We start from the raw sequence: 18,948 nt of genomic DNA, 5'->3' as shown, positions 1-18,948 counted from the left end.
ATTGGCTGTGGCTCCCTGAGTCTGCGCTGTGGGTTTTTGTGTGGATCACACTGGTACACTCATAAACTGATATTGGGGGTGACATAGAGACTGAAGCTTCTACTTTTGCAGGAGTAGGCTAGTTACTAACATATAAATCATTTAATAAGCATTTATTTGTCATGGTTGAAATAAGGTCTTGCATAAATGTGCTTCCCATGGCTAGTCATTTATCTATTCAGGATGATGAGGCCGGCACTAATCAAAGAGTGGACTAGCAGTATACTTATAGTGTATCAGCAATAATATTGGCAGAGGAAACTGTGAATATTTACAAAAAAGTGCAAAAAAGTTTAGTTTCATTTAAACCGAAAATGAATGCATTTACATGAACATGTACTAGTACTACATAAATTTATGCTCGGTAAACACGGTAATCACGACAGTGAAAAAGGATTTAATGATAGTTGGAGTTATCTCTTCTCGTCGAAAACCAAAAGCTTTCCGGTGGAGTCACCGATAATTTTGCAATCATTGGCCAATGACGTCTTCTACACATAATAATATCAACTAATCAATTTAATTGATGAGTATAGCAATGTAGTTTTGTTGGGCTTAGTAAGCTAAGCAAAAGCTTTTTCACATCGCTTCATGGCAAAGAAGTCATCTTTGCTGACAAGTCTAAATAGCTCGGTTTGACCAACTTTGCTATTTCAATTATTTATCGTTATGTAAGGTAAGAAAGCGTTATAGCTTATCTTGGCAATCACTACTTCCGATGGTAAATCGTTCCAATTTTTAGGTTACAATGATATATTTCAAGTTATTGCTGGTATTAACTAACGATGGGCTGAGTCACTGTTCTTTTTATAACTTTATATCAAATGTCTATTTTGTTGTTGTTTACAAGTACAAGTTGCAGCGCATAACGCTTTCTCACTATCGAACTCCACACGAGATTCATTTCTTGGAAGGCGGTTATTTGAATGAGCCAAGTTCTTTATAGCATCTCGAGTTGATTTTGCGCAATATTTACATTTTTGCTAGGTTACATCGTCACAGTTTAATGGCTTGCTTCTTCCACTTCGGCTTCGCAAAGACTAAGTAACAATTTTATGACAGTGATATCGTATTGAAGACGACAAATCGCTAGTCTCTTGCTTTTCATGAAGCTGTCTGTTCCATAAATGTATTTGTACGAGTGACTTTGATGACTGTATTACAGCTTCGACTGCAACTTTATTAAAGTTGTATATAACTGCAGATAGGAAACGCTTCCACAATGATCGTAGTGCAAGTTTTTTAATTTTTTATATATTATTTGTGTGAGAAATTTGAATATTTGATGTGAGCTATCAAAAATGTTTATACATTCTCTTTCACTAGCGATTTGTTCAACAATTTGCTGAAGCTCTAATGGTTCTTCTGCAAATTTATGATACATATATGACAATCATTTTGCACCGAACGTCCTTTACTTGGCATTAGATAATGAGTCGCTTCTGCTTCTAATTCCCAAAAAGTTAATCGTCTTTTTATTATTAGGCTTCACTTCAACATTCTCCCATTACGTGGTTGCTTCTGTTAGAATTACTACCCACACTGGGTACGACATGGGTAGCTTTCATCTTCAATAATATATCGCAGACCATATTATAAATATACTGTCTGTTTTAATCAAGTACTTCCAATTTGTAATGCAAAGCTAATCTTGATATCTCACCATACTAAATACTTTTAGAAAAATTTTCATACCAGATTGAGTAGTATACTATATTACTATTGTTCATTACTATTTTGAGTACTATTGTTGAGCTGCATCTTAAAATATTGGCTGTGCATGCAGTCATGCTTGGTACCATAGTAACTTCGAGCGCTCACTAACACTTAAATACATGTATAGGGCCAATATTTGTGACCAATCATCAAGGATAAGGCTATTGCACATTTATTTGTTAGTCAGTCGGTTAGTAACAAATACTGGTAGTTTTACCAGCATTTTAAAGATTTACTCAGTTGCATGTATCAGTTACTGTTCAATTTATACTGGTAGATGAATGCATGTCTGTCATACAATATTCTGACAGATGTTGATGAGCTGTGCAGTTGCTTCACTTTGTTGGCTGGTTATATATACATTATGTCCAATAATCTGGCATACGAGACGTATCAATTAGCGGTAAAGGCTAACTAGTATGGGGTCATGCATCTTCTATCATCTGTTGTTTGGTATCAGGAACCTGTATACATTAACTGTTGCGGTGGCAACTGGCTCATCACGACCTTTCACAAATTACCTTTGTTTAAATTTTTTGAGAACAAAGCTGCCATCATTGCTTTGAGCAGACTCTGGTAGAAACATTTATTAAAAATTTGCAACAAATGCTGCATTCACTCTACAGGTTGTTGCATTCACTTTATCTGTTGTTCACATAGCCTCCCTTTATTGTGTGTGTCACGCGTAAATACATGGGTATAGTTTGAGTGGATGTGCGGGTCCTACACTAGTCTCCTCTTCAGCACAGTCTGAGCTTTCATTCTTGAATGATTTCCTATAAAAGGCTATAGTTATTATTCAATTAAAAACAATTTGATGTTCAACCAATATCTCCAATTCTAATAGTGATATTCATTTCTTTGACACGTTCTATTGTTCGTTCTATTGTTCGTCTATTCATCTTAAAAGCTTTTCATGGCCAACATGCTGTATTGAATTAACTAATAGCTGGTCTTTACCAGTCTTGCAGCCTGTGTGCACTCGTGTTCCTCTCGTCTAAGTGCTTCAAATCATTTAACTTCCTGTGTAGGTCGTCTGGCTGAAGCCTTTTCATATATTAATTACTGCTTAGCAGTTGGTCATTCGCTAACAACTTTCGCTGTTGAGCTACACATCCGACCATCCCATTGCTGCATCAGACAGTGCTTATTTATCTATCGAGTTATTCTTTGGACCTCTCATCGAGCCGCTGCTGCGTTGAACAGTCCTAGTCATTTTCCGTGATATAGGCTACCTTTGACTATCTATATAAATCTCATTGTTTTTATCCCTGTGTCCAGTGATAGCGATTTAAACCATAACTGTCACATACAACTTTTATCGTATTTTCTAGGTAAATCAGACACGCTGATTCCGATTTGGTACTCAAAATAAAGATTGGTCCACTAACCTTCAGTCATTAGGGCTTTTTTAAAGCATTTCAATATCCGTCTCGAAAACAACACAATCGGCATTACAAGCTCCGCCCATAAATATGTGATGAAACCTAGCTTTTTCAGGAACGGAAGTTAGAGATGTTTAGTCCGATTTAGAATAATAGAGATGGGTGTCTTAAAACCCATTATTATCTAAATCCAGCCTGTAAAATAATCTCAGTCTTTTATGAAAGGTGTATAAACTATTTAAAATTGCTCGTAGCTTGTTACATATTTAAATAGGCTGAACGCCGAGAAAATTGAGCTCAAAAAGCGCGGTTTTATCACAAGCTAGCGTTGTTATCGCGCTTTTTTGAGCTCATTTTTAAATATGCAATGTTAAATAGCTTATCTACCTTTCAGAAAAGACTGAGATTATTTTTAAGGCTGAATTTAGATAATAATGGATTTTAAAACATCCATCTCTATTATTCTAAATCGATCTAAACATCCCTACTTATGCCGATCGTGTTGTTTTCGAGACTGGTATTAAAACGCTGTAAAAAGCCTTCATTACTCTGAAAGTTAGTGGACCAATTTTTATTTTGAGTACAAAATCGGAATCAGCGTATCTGATTTACTACCTAGTAAATACAATAAAAGTTGTACGTGACAGTTATGGTTTAAATTGAGTGATTAAAAATCTGTTTCGCAGAGGATTTTAACTCATGACATTCAAATCGCAAGTCTACAACAAGCGCACATAACCACTAGGCTAAGTTGTTCTTCTTCTTACTAATGCTCTTACTTATAAGTACAGTGAAACTCGGATAAATCGCCCTCGGATATATCGAACACACGGTTAACTCGAATGGATTTGCTTGGTCCGTTCCCACGCAATGATAAATGGCTTTAGATAACTCGACCGAAACTCCGTTAACTTGAACAGGTTTTTGCCAAACGACTACCGAGACGGTTGTTACTATCGTTTTAGAATATCACTTTATTCCAAGCCATAGAGATAGGTAAACATCGACTTTTAGTAGTTCTTAGGCCTCGTTATTACCAACATCGGCAAATATTTTCATTAACGACTTTTCTAAAGGTTTGCAAAAATCAAATTTTACCAAACATCCGCTTAGCGATAAGCCCTCCGAAAGCAAGAAAAGCGAGGTAAAATTTGGATAACTTTAAAGTAATATCGGCAAAATTGATAATGGGTTTTTAATAGTAAAGCAGTTTTGTAATAACTGACTTAATGCAAAATTGATCTTGGTTAAAACGCTCGGTAGAAAAATACGTATGTATTTTTTCTGAGCGTTTTAACCGCGATCAAGTTTTGCCAATTTTAATCTGAGAACGTCCTGTCAGTCACATCACCTAAAGCAACAAACAAATCTCAAGTGATAGAAAAATATCTAAACTTTCTGATTAAAAATATTTAAAACTTCACACGAGAGACCCTTTAACTTGCAACAAGCAATCTATGCTTTTGATTGATATATAGTTTGTATATGTACATGTATCTACTTATAAATACGTGCACTTATGATTGTCCTGATAACTTGAATGCTCTAATAACTCGAACACTTTTGCTCGGTCCCTTGAAGTTTGAGTTATCTGTGTTTCACTGTATATTCTTACCGTGATTGCACACGCTAAATGTGCACATTTTATTATTAATTAATTTCACCTTTTACTATTATTTTGAAAAAAATCTTAAAATTCACATTTTTCACAATTACCAATTTTTTTAATTTGTAATTTTCAAATGTGCTGTTACACTGGTATTTCCGGTTTCGGTAAATCTTTAAAAGCTCAATATTTTTCATTTGGACAAATGCATTATCTGCAGTAGGAATTGCTTCTACATTCTCTCCGTTTGGTCAGAAAAGTATTAGACAAAGACATTCTGATATCTCATTTTTACATTTGTACCACTATTGAAAGATACCAGTTATTGTCCATCAAAACTTTGAATACAACGAGCTTCTCCTGCAATGTTAATCTTTTTCAATACACACACTTCTATGTACTCATTGTTTATCTTTTCTCTTGATTTATTTGAACTGTCCAAAAACATTTTTCTCATAATATGAAATTTAAAAGTTAAAATGGTAAATGTTGTATGTGTTAACTACATATAAGTTTTCTGCGCAAAGACTTTTTTTATTACTCAGGCACCGCTGGGCATTCATCTAGTCTTATTATATATGTCATGACAGTTTCAACTGTCCTAGTGGCCTACTGAGTCTCCATCATGTTGTTGTACGTATAACAGGACCTAAATGCCTCGTCATCTCCTTCTAAATTCTCCCTTTTATGCTCTTTATCTTTTCTCCATCCAGATAAACATAACCTAGTCTCAAACATCTACATAAGGTATCTATGAGCTTGTAGTAGTTATAGCAGATTAGCCTACACTAGTTCCGAGTTTTCATGATCACCTGCACATGATTCTGTTTGCACAGAAGTTAATGTTTTCTTAAGCCAAATTATGACTCAGTCTTGTTTGATATTGTCTGATTAGTTATGTTTACTCTTCTGTAGCGTACATTCTACACATTCCTTTATAATTGAGGACGGCATCATCTTCAATAAAGATGTAAAGGTAAGTGCGTAATAATCAATATTGGTTGGAAGTACTTCCGATACTGTAACATTGTAGACTGTTTAGATTGCTTTGACACAACGACTGCGCTGGAACGGCTCACTAGTATTACTCTGCCAGTCTATTAAAGTCGAAGCAAGTTTTCAGAGGGTACCTGTTTCTACCATTAACCAAAATTAGCAACAAATAGCCACACGAGCCCAAACTGAACTCACGAAACATTGCGTTTTTTATTGTCACACTACTCGGAAGAGACAATATTGCATTTGTGGATGAGCAGATATCCAATCAAAACGACGTTCGATAGAGTGTGTCTGATGGGAGTATGGTTCGAGTATGATTTGAGCTGGTCAGTTTTGAGCTTCTCAGCTTCGGCTCTATAGACTCAACTCCATATTGGTATGAAAAGCTTTGGTACGGCTGCCACATGACCTCCCTTTGAACTTTTGCACATTCGTTGCTTAGATATCTAATAAGCAATCATGATCGTTTGGGGTACAATAGTCTACCATCTGTTCATTGTTCCTACTGTCTTGGTTATTAGGTGTGTCATAAGGCTGTTTAATCATTGTTGTACAAAGCTTTAGACAATAAAACATGGCATATTTTGTTGCAAATGATTGGATTAACATTAGGAAAGCAGTAAAAATAACTACAACTTTGTTGAAAGTAAAATGGTTAGTTAACATACATACCTTTTTCAGTTTAAAAATATGGGATAGGAGGATTTTATAATTTTTAAGGAACCCTCTGTTAAATATTTTTCTGATTGATGCTATGGGTATGCAGGAGATGTAACTATGTTTGTTAATCTCCTTTGAAACACAGCTGATTACGCATTGTTATAACTGTGTATGTAATAACTCGCACACGTTGGCTCCACGGAAAAATAACAAGCTTTATTTTTTATACTTTAAAATCAGTTGGACTTGGGAGATTCAACATTTATAAAGTAATCTTCAAATTGGTTTCATTAAATTATAGAACTCGCTGAATGTTACCACGGTTACAAACTTCAACAAAGTTCTCGTGTCGTTATTGGTTAGGCAGGTGTGTATACAACCTTATTGCTCCTTTCAAACAGGCTACAAACAGTATCTTTCAACATACACAATATTATGCATATGGGTAACTATCTTACATGTTAGAGAAAATACGTTCCAGTGTTCCACATATTACTTACTTTAATGCATCATAATACATGTGTGTGATACATCTATGTTATAGGATCTCCATTTATATTAAAAGAAAGCTTTGTAAAAATTTCAAACTAGAAACTTTTGAGCTCTTAAATTGGCCGTGACCTTGTAACGTTTTACTGGTCGATAAGCTGTTGCAACAGATACTGTTTTAAATTCACCATTTAATACACCCAAATTTCAAGTCCGAAAGTTTCTATGGTAACCTTAGCCTTCTGAAGGTGAGAGTAAATATCGCCACATCACTTTCTCCTAACTGGTATTTCCTACTGTAAAATTTGAGATACTGTCAGAACTCGTGTTCCCTTGATACAGACCTAAGCTACTAGATTTTGGGATCATGATTGGTTTATAGTTTGATGACATCAATAAGTACTAAAGCAGATGCCACAAGCGGACTGTTTGCTAACTCATTATATATTCTTGGAGTTGTGCTCTTTATAATAATGAACAAGGTACGTTTCTATTTTTGATGCGTCAAATTTTCCCTGAAATACGATTGAACCGTACTTCTATTTTTACTCTGAGGCCAGTAGTCTATGCCAAGTCGTTTAATTTACCGCACAGGCTTGTAACGGGGATGGGGAAAAATGTGTCATGTTGGTACTTGCAGGACCATGACCTCTACAAGACGACTGCTTGAGTCTGTTTGAGTGATGGCTACTCAGGATAGTAGACACTACTATGAACACCCCAATCACAGGTACGATTATCTTTTACTTAACATTACAACCGTCACCATTTTAACTTTCAAACTCCATATCATGAGAAAAGTCTTGTGTGCAGTTCAAATAAATTAAGAGAAAAACTAAAACAACTGTAAAGTTTTTCAGACTTTTTTTAAACAACTGTAAATTTTAAATTTCATTTCATGAAAGAAATGTTTTGTTGAAATAAATTAAGAGAAAAAATAAAACAACTGTAAAGGTGTTTAAATGTAAATGTGAAATAATTAGTCACTAAACTAGTAAATAAAGTCTGTTTTGCTACAATAACAATAAAAAATTATATAGTATACGACTATAGGATTTTAAATCGTGTCAGTGTTGTAGCGAAAATATTGTATAGTGTTATAGAAACCAATAGTAATTAACTAATGCAAACACCCCCGGTAAGAATCATCAAAATTCTATATGTACTGTACATATCAAAAATTGGTAACAGAAGAATGTGTTAATGTTAGTAACTATAGTTACTTACAGTAACTTTAGTGTATTTAGTGGTTATGATCTGCAAGAAAATATAATATACGATGTACTAAGGTGCAGTACATACCGTGGGTAGTACTTACCTTAGAGATAGACGTATAGCATCAACGTTGAGTTTAACTTATTTTAATTTAGCTTACTAAACCCATGCATAGAGCTAAGTTTTAGTATGTATTTTACTTAGCTTCAACTGTGTCATAGGCAAAACTTTTATTGCTTATCCCGTTTCAAATTTGTTTTTACTATAACTTATAACAAATAACGCTTAGCTAAGATATCAAGCAACTTGTATCTCTTTCAGGCATTGTGGGACGGATTTCAGTGAATAGCATATCAGCATTTTTATTATTTCGTCCTATTCAGTATACCAACTGCCAAATTTTAATTTCTTGAGAACTTTTTGTTAATATTATATGACAGTAAAAAGTCGAAACAAAGTTCGTCCTCGTCTGGGAAGGATGCCCAAAAACATGTGCCATATAATGAGCCGAAAAAACTCTAACAGGGCATCGTGACCTGAGGGCACAGTATATTACTAATCAAGTGTGTGCAATTGCGAAAAGGATATACAGTACAATTGTGTTAAGAGCAATGTAAATGGTAAGAATGGTGTAGGCTTATGGTTGAGTGCGCGTGTTTACAAACTTGCATTTGCGATCTTCATGTGTTCAAATCCAGTTCAAAGCGCATTTTTCATTAATAAATTTTAAACGCTATAGCTGGACAGACGATTGTCACCCCACCGACTTTGAGATTTATATAGATTCAATAGATACATACTAAGGTTAGTGATTCAATAGATACATATTAAGGGTAGAGATTTGATAGATACATACTAAGGCTAGTGATTTAATAGATACATACTAAGGTTAGTTATTCAATAGATACATACTAAGGTTAGTGATTTAATAGATACATACTAAGGGTAGAGATTTGATAGATACATACTGAGGTTAGTGATTTAATAGATACATACTAAGGGTAGTGATTTAATAGATACATACTAAGGTTAGTGATTTAATAGATACATACTAAGGTTAGTGATTTAATAGATACATACTAAGGTTAGTGATTTAATAGATACATACTAAGGGTAGAGATTTAATAGATACATACTAAGGGTAGAGATTTAATAGATACATATTAAGGTTAGTGATTAAATAGATACATACTAAGGTTAGTGATTTAATAGATACATACTAAGGGTAGAGATTTAATAGATACATACTGAGGTTAGTGATTTAATAGATACATATTAAGGTTAGTGATTTAATAGATACATATTAAGGGTAGAGATTTGATAGATACATACTAAGGGTAGTGATTTAATAGATACATACTAAGGGTAGAGATTTGATAGATACATACTGAGGTTAGTGATTTAATAGATACATACTAAGGGTAGTGATTTAATAGATACATACTGAGGTTAGTGATTTAATAGATACATACTAAGGGTAGTGATTTAATAGATACATACTAAGGTTAGTGATTTAATAGATACATACTAAGGTTAGTGATTTAATAGATACATACTAAGGTTAGTGATTTAATAGATACATACTAAGGGTAGAGATTTAATAGATACATACTAAGGGTAGAGATTTAATAGATACATATTAAGGTTAGTGATTAAATAGATACATACTAAGGTTAGTGATTTAATAGATACATACTAAGGGTAGTGATTTAATAGATACATACTAAGGGTAGAGATTTAATAGATACATACTAAGGTTAGTGATTTAATAGATACATACTAAGGGTAGTGATTAAATAGATACATACTAAGGTTAGTGATTTAATAGATACATACTAAGGGTAGAGATTTAATAGATACATACTAAGGTTAGTGATTTAATAGATACATACTAAGGGTAGTGATTTAATAGATACATACTAAGGGTAGAGATTTAATAGATACATATTAAGGTTAGTGATTTAATAGATACATATTAAGGTTAGTGATTAAATAGATACATACTAAGGTTAGTGATTTAATAGATACATACTAAGGGTAGAGATTTAATAGATACATACTAAGGTTAGTGATTTAATAGATACATACTAAGGGTAGAGATTTAATAGATACATATTAAGGTTAGTGATTTAATAGATACATATTAAGGTTAGTGATTAAATAGATACATACTAAGGGTAGAGATTTAATAGATACATACTAAGGGTAGAGATTTAATAGATACATACTAAGGTTAGTGATTTAATAGATACATACTAAGGGTAGTGATTAAATAGATACATACTAAGGTTAGTGATTTAATAGATACATACTAAGGGTAGAGATTTAATAGATACATACTAAGGTTAGTGATTTAATAGATACATACTAAGGGTAGAGATTTAATAGATACATACTAAGGTTAGTGATTTAATAGATACATACTAAGGGTAGTGATTAAATAGATACATACTAAGGTTAGTGATTTAATAGATACATACTAAGGGTAGAGATTTAATAGATACATACTAAGGTTAGTGATTTAATAGATACATACTAAGGGTAGTGATTTAATAGATACATACTAAGGGTAGAGATTTAATAGATACATATTAAGGTTAGTGATTTAATAGATACATATTAAGGTTAGTGATTAAATAGATACATACTAAGGTTAGTGATTTAATAGATACATACTAAGGGTAGAGATTTAATAGATACATACTAAGGTTAGTGATTTAATAGATACATACTAAGGGTAGAGATTTAATAGATACATATTAAGGTTAGTGATTTAATAGATACATATTAAGGTTAGTGATTAAATAGATACATACTAAGGTTAGTGATTTAATAGATACATATTAAGGGTAGAGATTTAATAGATACATACTAAGGGTAGAGATTTAATAGATACATATTAAGGGTAGAGATTAAATAGATACATACTAAGGTTAGTGATTAAATAGATACATATTAAGGTTAGTGATTAAATAGATACATACTAAGGGTAGTGATTTAATAGATACATACTAAGGTTAGTGATTTAATAGATACATACTAAGGGTAGTGATTTAATAGATACATACTAAGGTTAGTGATTTAATAGATACATATTAAGGTTAGTGATTTAATAGATACATATTAAGGTTAGTGATTAAATAGATACATACTAAGGTTAGTGATTAAATAGATACATATTAAGGTTAGTGATTAAATAGATACATACTAAGGTTAGTGATTTAATAGATACATACGGAGGTTAGTGATTTAATAGATACATACTAAGGGTAGTGATTTAATAGATACATACTAAGGTTAGTGATTTAATAGATACATACTAAGGGTAGTGATTTAATAGATACATACTAAGGTTAGTGATTTAATAGATACATATTAAGGTTAGTGATTTAATAGATACATACTAAGGGTAGTGATTTAATAGATACATACTAAGGTTAGTGATTTAATAGATACATACTAAGGGTAGTGATTTAATAGATACACACTAAGGTTAGTGATTTAATAGATACATATTAAGGTTAGTGATTAAATAGATACATATTAAGGTTAGTGATTAAATAGATACATACGGAGGTTAGTGATTTAATAGATACATACTAAGGGTAGTGATTTAATAGATACATACTAAGGTTAGTGATTTAATAGATACATACTAAGGGTAGTGATTTAATAGATACATACTAAGGTTAGTGATTTAATAGATACATACTAAGGTTAGTGATTTAATAGATACATACTAAGGTTAGTGATTTAATAGATACATACTAAGGGTAGTGATTAAATAGATACATACTAAGGTTAGTGATTTAATAGATACATACTAAGGGTAGAGATTTAATAGATACATACTAAGGTTAGTGATTTAATAGATACATACTAAGGGTAGTGATTTAATAGATACATACTAAGGGTAGAGATTTAATAGATACATACTAAGGTTAGTGATTTAATAGATACATACTAAGGTTAGTGATTTAATAGATACATACTAAGGGTAGAGATTTAATAGATACATATTAAGGTTAGTGATTTAATAGATACATATTAAGGTTAGTGATTTAATAGATACACACTAAGGTTAGTGATTTAATAGATACATACTAAGGTTAGTGATTTAATAGATACATACTAAGGGTAGAGATTTGATAGATACATACTAAGGTTAGTGATTTAATAGATACATACTAAGGGTAGTGATTTAATAGATACATACTAAGGGTAGAGATTTAATAGATACATACTAAGGTTAGTGATTTAATAGATACATACTAAGGGTAGTGATTTAATAGATACATACTAAGGGTAGAGATTTAATAGATACATACTAAGGTTAGTGATTTAATAGATACATACTAAGGTTAGTGATTTAATAGATACATACTAAGGTTAGTGATTTAATAGATACATACTAAGGGTAGAGATTTAATAGATACATATTAAGGGTAGAGATTAAATAGATACATACTAAGGTTAGTGATTAAATAGATACATATTAAGGTTAGTGATTAAATAGATACATACTAAGGGTAGTGATTTAATAGATACATACTAAGGTTAGTGATTTAATAGATACATACTAAGGGTAGTGATTTAATAGATACATACTAAGGTTAGTGATTTAATAGATACATATTAAGGTTAGTGATTTAATAGATACATATTAAGGTTAGTGATTAAATAGATACATACTAAGGTTAGTGATTAAATAGATACATATTAAGGTTAGTGATTAAATAGATACATACTAAGGTTAGTGATTTAATAGATACATACGGAGGTTAGTGATTTAATAGATACATACTAAGGGTAGTGATTTAATAGATACATACTAAGGTTAGTGATTTAATAGATACATACTAAGGGTAGTGATTTAATAGATACATACTAAGGTTAGTGATTTAATAGATACATATTAAGGTTAGTGATTTAACAGATACATACTAAGGGTAGTGATTTAATAGATACATACTAAGGTTAGTGATTTAATAGATACATACTAAGGGTAGTGATTTAATAGATACACACTAAGGTTAGTGATTTAATAGATACATATTAAGGTTAGTGATTAAATAGATACATATTAAGGTTAGTGATTAAATAGATACATACGGAGGTTAGTGATTTAATAGATACATACTAAGGGTAGTGATTTAATAGATACATACTAAGGTTAGTGATTTAATAGATACATACTAAGGGTAGTGATTTAATAGATACATACTAAGGTTAGTGATTTAATAGATACATACTAAGGTTAGTGATTTAATAGATACATACTAAGGTTAGTGATTTAATAGATACATACTAAGGGTAGTGATTAAATAGATACATACTAAGGTTAGTGATTTAATAGATACATACTAAGGGTAGAGATTTAATAGATACATACTAAGGTTAGTGATTTAATAGATACATACTAAGGGTAGTGATTTAATAGATACATACTAAGGGTAGAGATTTAATAGATACATACTAAGGTTAGTGATTTAATAGATACATACTAAGGTTAGTGATTTAATAGATACATACTAAGGGTAGAGATTTAATAGATACATATTAAGGTTAGTGATTTAATAGATACATATTAAGGTTAGTGATTTAATAGATACACACTAAGGTTAGTGATTTAATAGATACATACTAAGGTTAGTGATTTAATAGATACATACTAAGGGTAGAGATTTGATAGATACATACTAAGGTTAGTGATTTAATAGATACATACTAAGGGTAGTGATTTAATAGATACATACTAAGGGTAGAGATTTAATAGATACATACTAAGGTTAGTGATTTAATAGATACATACTAAGGGTAGTGATTTAATAGATACATACTAAGGGTAGAGATTTAATAGATACATACTAAGGTTAGTGATTTAATAGATACATACTAAGGTTAGTGATTTAATAGATACATACTAAGGTTAGTGATTTAATAGATACATACTAAGGGTAGTGATTTAATAGATACATACTAAGGTTAGTGATTTAATAGATACATACTAAGGTTAGTGATTTAATAGATACATACTAAGGGTAGAGATTTGATAGATACATACTAAGGTTAGTGATTTAATAGATACATACTAAGGGTAGTGATTAAATAGATACATACTAAGGTTAGTGATTTAATAGATACATACTAAGGGTAGAGATTTAATAGATACATACTAAGGTTAGTGATTTAATAGATACATACTAAGGGTAGTGATTTAATAGATACATACTAAGGGTAGAGATTTAATAGATACATACTAAGGTTAGTGATTTAATAGATACATACTAAGGGTAGAGATTTAATAGATACATATTAAGGTTAGTGATTTAATAGATACATATTAAGGTTAGTGATTTAATAGATACATACTAAGGTTAGTGATTCAATAGATACATATTAAGGTTAGTGATTTAATAGATACATACTAAGGGTAGTGATTTAATAGATACATACTAAGGTTAGTGATTTAATAGATACACACTAAGGTTAGTGATTTAATAGATACATACTAAGGTTAGTGATTTAATAGATACATACTAAGGGTAGTGATTTAATAGATACATACTAAGGTTAGTGATTTAATAGATACACACTAAGGTTAGTGATTTAATAGATACATACTAAGGGTAGAGATTTAATAGATACATACTAAGGTTAGTGATTTAATAGATACATACTAAGGTTAGTGATTTAATAGATACATACTAAGGGTAGAGATTTAATAGATACATATTAAGGTTAGTGATTTAATAGATACATATTAAGGTTAGTGATTTAATAGATACATACTAAGGTTAGTGATTCAATAGATACATATTAAGGTTAGTGATTAAATAGATACATACGGAGGTTAGTGATTTAATAGATACATACTAAGGGTAGTGATTTAATAGATACATACTAAGGTTAGTGATTTAATAGATACATACTAAGGGTAGTGATTTAATAGATACATACTAAGGTTAGTGATTTAATAGATACATACTAAGGGTAGAGATTTAATAGATACATACTAAGGTTAGTGATTTAATAGATACATACTAAGGGTAGAGATTTAATAGATACATATTAAGGTTAGTGATTTAATAGATACATACTAAGGGTAGTGATTTGATAGATACATACTAAGGGTAGAGATTTAATAGATACACACTGAGGTTAGTGATTTAATAGATACATATTAAGGTTAGTGATTTAATAGATACATACTAAGGTTAGTGATTTAATAGATACATACTAAGGGTAGAGATTTAATAGATACATACTAAGGGTAGAGATTTAATAGATACACACTGAGGTTAGTGATTTGATAGATACATACTAAGGGTAGAGATTTGATAGATACATACTAAGGGTAGAGATTTAATAGATACATACTAAGGTTAGTGATTTAATAGATACATACTAAGGTTAGTGATTTGATAGATACATACTAAGGGTAGAGATTTAATAGATACACACTGAGGTTAGTGATTTAATAGATACATATTAAGGTTAGTGATTTAATAGATACATACTAAGGTTAGTGATTTAATAGATACATACTAAGGGTAGAGATTTAATAGATACATACTAAGGGTAGAGATTTAATAGATACACACTGAGGTTAGTGATTTAATAGATACATATTAAGGTTAGTGATTTAATAGATACATACTAAGGTTAGTGATTTAATAGATACATACTAAGGGTAGTGATTTAATAGATACACACTAAGGTTAGTGATTTAATAGATACATACTAAGGGTAGAGATTTAATAGATACATACTAAGGGTAGTGATTTAATAGATACACACTAAGGGTAGAGATTTAATAGATACATACTAAGGGTAGTGATTTAATAGATACACACTAAGGTTAGTGATTTAATAGATACATACTAAGGGTAGTGATTTAATAGATACATACTAAGGTTAGTGATTTAATAGATACATACTAAGGTTAGTGATTTAATAGATACATACTAAGGGTAGTGATTTAATAGATACACACTAAGGTTAGTGATTTAATAGATACATACTAAGGTTAGTGATTTAATAGATACATACTAAGGGTAGAGATTTAATAGATACGTACTGAGGTTAGTGATTTAATAGATACATACTAAGGGTAGTGATTTAATAGATACATACGGAGGTTAGTGATTTAATAGATACATACTAAGGGTAGTGATTTAATAGATACATACGGAGGTTAGTGATTTAATAGATACATACTAAGGGTAGTGATTTAATAGATACATACTGAGGGTAGAGATTTAATAGATACATACTAAGGGTAGAGATTTGATAGATACATACGGAGGTTAGTGATTTAATAGATACATACTAAGGGTAGTGATTAAATAGATACATACTAAGGTTAGTGATTTAATAGATACGTACTGAGGTTAGTGATTTAATAGATACATACTAAGGGTAGAGATTTAATAGATACATACTAAGGGTAGAGATTTAATAGATACATACTAAGGGTAGTGATTTAATAGATACATACGGAGGTTAGTGATTTAATAGATACATACTAAGGGTAGTGATTTAATAGATACATACGGAGGTTAGTGATTTAATAGATACATACTAAGGGTAGTGATTTAATAGATACATACTAAGGTTAGTGATTTAATAGATACATATTAAGGTTAGTGATTTAATAGATACATACTGAGGTTAGTGATTTAATAGATACATATTAAGGTTAGTGATTTAATAGATACATACTGAGGTTAGTGATTTAATAGATACATACTAAGGTTAGTGATTTAATAGATACATACTAAGGTTAGTGACTTAATAGATACATACTAAGGTTAGTGATTTAATAGATACATATTAAGGTTAGTGATTTAATAGATACATACTGAGGTTAGTGATTTAATAGATACATACTAAGGTTAGTGATTTAATAGATACATACTAAGGTTAGTGACTTAATAGATACATACTAAGGTTAGTGACTTAATAGATACATACTAAGGTTAGTGATTTAATAGATACATATTAAGGTTAGTGATTAAATAGATACGTACTGAGGTTAGTGATTTAATAGATACGTACTAAGGGTAGAGATTTAATAGATACATACTAAGGTTAGTGATTTAATAGATACATATTAAGGGTAGAGATTTAATAGATACATACTAAGGGTAGTGATTTAATAGATACATACTAAGGGTAGAGATTTAATAGATACATACTAAGGTTAGTGATTTAATAGATACATACTAAGGTTAGTGATTTAATAGATACATACTAAGGGTAGAGATTTAATAGATACACACTAAGGTTAGTGATTTAATAGATACATACTAAGGGTAGAGATTTAATAGATACATACTAAGGTTAGTGATTTAATAGATACATACTAAGGTTAGTGATTTAATAGATACATACTAAGGGTAGAGATTTAATAGATACATACTAAGGGTAGAGATTTAATAGATACATATTAAGGTTAGTGATTAAATAGATACATACTAAGGTTAGTGATTTAATAGATACATACTAAGGGTAGAGATTTAATAGATACATACTAAGGGTAGAGATTTAATAGATACATATTAAGGTTAGTGATTTAATAGATACATACTAAGGGTAGAGATTTAATAGATACATACTAAGGTTAGTGATTTAATAGATACATACTAAGGGTAGAGATTTAATAGATACATACTAAGGTTAGTGATTTAATAGATACATATTAAGGTTAGTGATTAAATAGATACATACTAAGGTTAGTGATTTAATAGATACATACTAAGGTTAGTGATTTAATAGATACATACTAAGGGTAGAGATTTAATAGATACATACTAAGGGTAGAGATTTAATAGATACATATTAAGGTTAGTTATTCAATAGATACATACTAAGGTTAGTGATTTAATAGATACACACTAAGGGTAGAGATTTAATAGATACATACTAAGGTTAGTGATTTAATAGATACATATTAAGGGTAGAGATTTGATAGATACATACTAAGGTTAGTGATTTAATAGATACACACTAAGGGTAGAGATTTAATAGATACATACTAAGGTTAGTGATTTAATAGATACATATTAAGGGTAGAGATTTGATAGATACATACTAAGGTTAGTGATTTAATAGATACATATTAAGGTTAGTGATTTAATAGATACATATTAAGGGTAGAGATTTGATAGATACATACTAAGGTTAGTGATTTAATAGATACACACTAAGGGTAGAGATTTAATAGATACATACTAAGGTTAGTGATTTAATAGATACATATTAAGGGTAGAGATTTGATAGATACATACTAAGGTTAGTGATTTAATAGATACATACTAAGGGTAGAGATTTAATAGATACATACTAAGGGTAGAGATTTAATAGATACGTACTGAGGTTAGTGATTTAATAGATACATACTAAGGGTAGAGATTTAATAGATACATATTAAGGGTAGTGATTAAATAGATACATACTAAGGTTAGTGATTAAATAGATACATACTAAGGTTAGTGATTTAATAGATACATACTAAGGTTAGTGATTAAATAGATACATACTAAGGTTAGTGATTAAATAGATACATACTAAGGTTAGTGATTTAATAGATACATACTAAGGGTAGTGATTCAATAGATACATACTAAGGTTAGTGATTAAATAGATACATACTAAGGTTAGTGATTTAATAGATACATACTAAGGTTAGTGATTTAATAGATACATACTAAGGTTAGTGATTTAATAGATACATACTAAGGGTAGAGATTTAATAGATACATATTAAGGGTAGTGATTTAATAGATACATATTAAGGTTAGTGATTAAATAGATACATACTAAGGTTAGTGATTT

General features: G+C 30.5%; 1 protein-coding gene across 1 annotated transcript in view; it reads left to right on the top strand.

Moving 5' to 3' along the window:
- Positions 1-598: 598 nt before the first annotated feature.
- The window catches only part of LOC137401181 (signal-induced proliferation-associated 1-like protein 2), a 93,121-nt gene continuing 74,771 nt past the window's right edge, over positions 599-18,948 (top strand). Inside the window, exons 1-3 of the mRNA XM_068087566.1 lie at positions 599-715; positions 5,662-5,722; positions 7,535-7,624. Of these exons, the coding sequence (XP_067943667.1) occupies positions 7,578-7,624 (47 nt within the window). The 5' untranslated portion in view covers positions 599-715; positions 5,662-5,722; positions 7,535-7,577. The remainder of the gene's footprint in view (positions 716-5,661; positions 5,723-7,534; positions 7,625-18,948) is intronic.

This window comes from Watersipora subatra, chromosome 7 (assembly GCF_963576615.1).
Source record: "Watersipora subatra chromosome 7, tzWatSuba1.1, whole genome shotgun sequence".
NCBI lineage: Eukaryota > Metazoa > Bryozoa > Gymnolaemata > Cheilostomatida > Watersiporidae > Watersipora > Watersipora subatra.
This window is presented reverse-complemented; position numbering and strand designations above follow the sequence as displayed.